Below are 1,909 nucleotides of genomic sequence, written 5' to 3'. Positions count from 1 at the left end.
CCTGAGGATGAGCCTGTGCTTTGGGGTTTTATTTTAATTATTTTTCACTCCAGAAGACAAAAGCAATTTTTTTTTTCACAAAATAAAACCTTGGTGGGTATAAACCTGGGAAGCAGCTCACACATGGAAAACACAACCCACAATCTGAAAGTAGTGTGGGTAGGCTCATTTACTATTAAGGAAATTATGGGGGAAATTCTGCTCTGTTCCAGGGAGGCATTCTTACCATCACGTACATATACACTAACCCTGCCTTGTCACCTGCCACTCTGTCCAGTAGCCTCCTGTAGTGACACATAATTTGGAAATGACAAATGGGATCTACTCTCTAAAATATGGATGTTGGTGTCTCCTAGTATCTGGGCAATAATCTCCTTTCCGTCTCAGTCCACACTGCAACACTACTCTCTCGTCTCTCCTACTACTCACTGTCCGAGAAAAGACCCTCAGCTTTACTTCACACCTTCCTTCTACAGGTTAAACCATTATAACTGCAAACTGTAACCCCCTCCCCCCACACTGTACATAAGCATCACATATGTTCTTTCTACAAATTGGTATACAGGTGCCATTTAATCGGTTCAAATTTGGAAGCTACATCTTCAAGGGTCCGAGAGAACTCACTCCCCCCATAGGTTCCCCCTTTACATGTTTTCTTATAAGACATACAGCTTAATCAATTAACAAACTAAACAGCTTATATACTGGCAATATATTACAGATGGGTTTATGTCAGAGTAATAGATCACATGAAATGGACCCTGTGGCACCCCAGTGCATGATGTCTTGTAGAGCCCTGAGGACACTGACAGTAGCATCGCTAAGTAAGTAGTGCTGTATCAATACAGACACATGCGGATCTGTATCTACATCCATCCGACTAGGTCAAAAGGAGCAGGTAGATGCAAGATAGAGACACACACATGCTGGATGGGGCCACTGCACACCTTGTCATGCCATTTGATAGGGCAATTACAGATTGTTGGTTTTGCAGCCATTAAAATTACTCTTTATGGAAAAGGCTTCTCTAATTGTGTTTGATTTGCTTTCTGTAGTAAGCATCATTGGAAGAAGACCAAAGCAAGAGCAACTAGAAGTTAAATATACATTTGAGCTTAGCTGCAATACAGAACTTTGGAGAAGAAGCAGGCTGAAAGATTTGTTTAAATTTTAGGTTTGGATTCTCTCCCTTGCCATTTTCTTGATGCTGCGTGTGCGTGTGCGTGAGTGTCTGCGTGTGTGTGTGTGTGTGCATGAGTGTCTGCATGTGTGTGTGTGTGTGTGTGTGTGTGTGTTCCATCACATCATCTCCTGAAGAACGCTGGGTTTCGCAGGCAGGCGGCTAGTCACCTGCAACAACCCAGGGGTCCTGCCGAGGCTTCCAGGCTGCTGTCAGTGTCAGATGCCAGGGTCTGATCAGTGGACATGGAGGAGATGTCGTTGACGGACGAGGATGGAGGGAGACTCTCACTGCTGTTCACTGCTGCACCTGTGCTAAGAAAATGAAGACCAACATGACTAAATCTGGAAACAGACCCATCTTCATGCCATTCAGGAAGCAGGGATGGGCAAATACAATGGGGGATGTCTAGTCCATCAATCATTCAGCAAACCTTTGTACAACAACTGAAACAAGGAACAATTTTAGACTGTGAACATCAAGACAAAACGCAGAGTCCCTGGTCACAAGTTATTCACAGACTAGTGCAGTAGTCATCAAATCTCACTCTATATTAGAAATCACCTGTAATGCTTAAAAAAAAAAAAAAGACGCTAATATCTAGTCAGAGTACTGCCACCATCTTCACACCTCCCATATTGTAATATGAGCAAAATTGGCCTTGGGAGAAGCCAACACATTTGCATTTTTTAAAAGCTCCCCATAGACTGTGTAGTTGGTCAAGGATTG

The 1,909-nt window shown here is 43.2% G+C and overlaps 1 protein-coding gene across 1 annotated transcript in view; it reads right to left on the bottom strand.

Annotated features, from left to right (window-relative positions):
- Positions 1-1,233: 1,233 nt before the first annotated feature.
- The window catches only part of LOC103606810 (mitogen-activated protein kinase 10-like), a gene marked incomplete at its 5' end in the record, with an annotated part of 25,841 nt that continues 25,165 nt past the window's right edge, over positions 1,234-1,909 (bottom strand). Inside the window, one exon of the mRNA XM_008591348.1 lies at positions 1,234-1,489. Within this exon, the coding sequence (XP_008589570.1) occupies positions 1,347-1,489 (143 nt within the window). The remainder of the gene's footprint in view (positions 1,490-1,909) is intronic.

This window comes from Galeopterus variegatus, unplaced genomic scaffold (assembly GCF_000696425.1).
Source record: "Galeopterus variegatus unplaced genomic scaffold, G_variegatus-3.0.2 Scaffold6857, whole genome shotgun sequence".
Classification (NCBI taxonomy): domain Eukaryota; kingdom Metazoa; phylum Chordata; class Mammalia; order Dermoptera; family Cynocephalidae; genus Galeopterus; species Galeopterus variegatus.
Note: the sequence above shows the minus strand (reverse complement) of the source record. Positions and strands in the feature narration are given on the sequence as shown.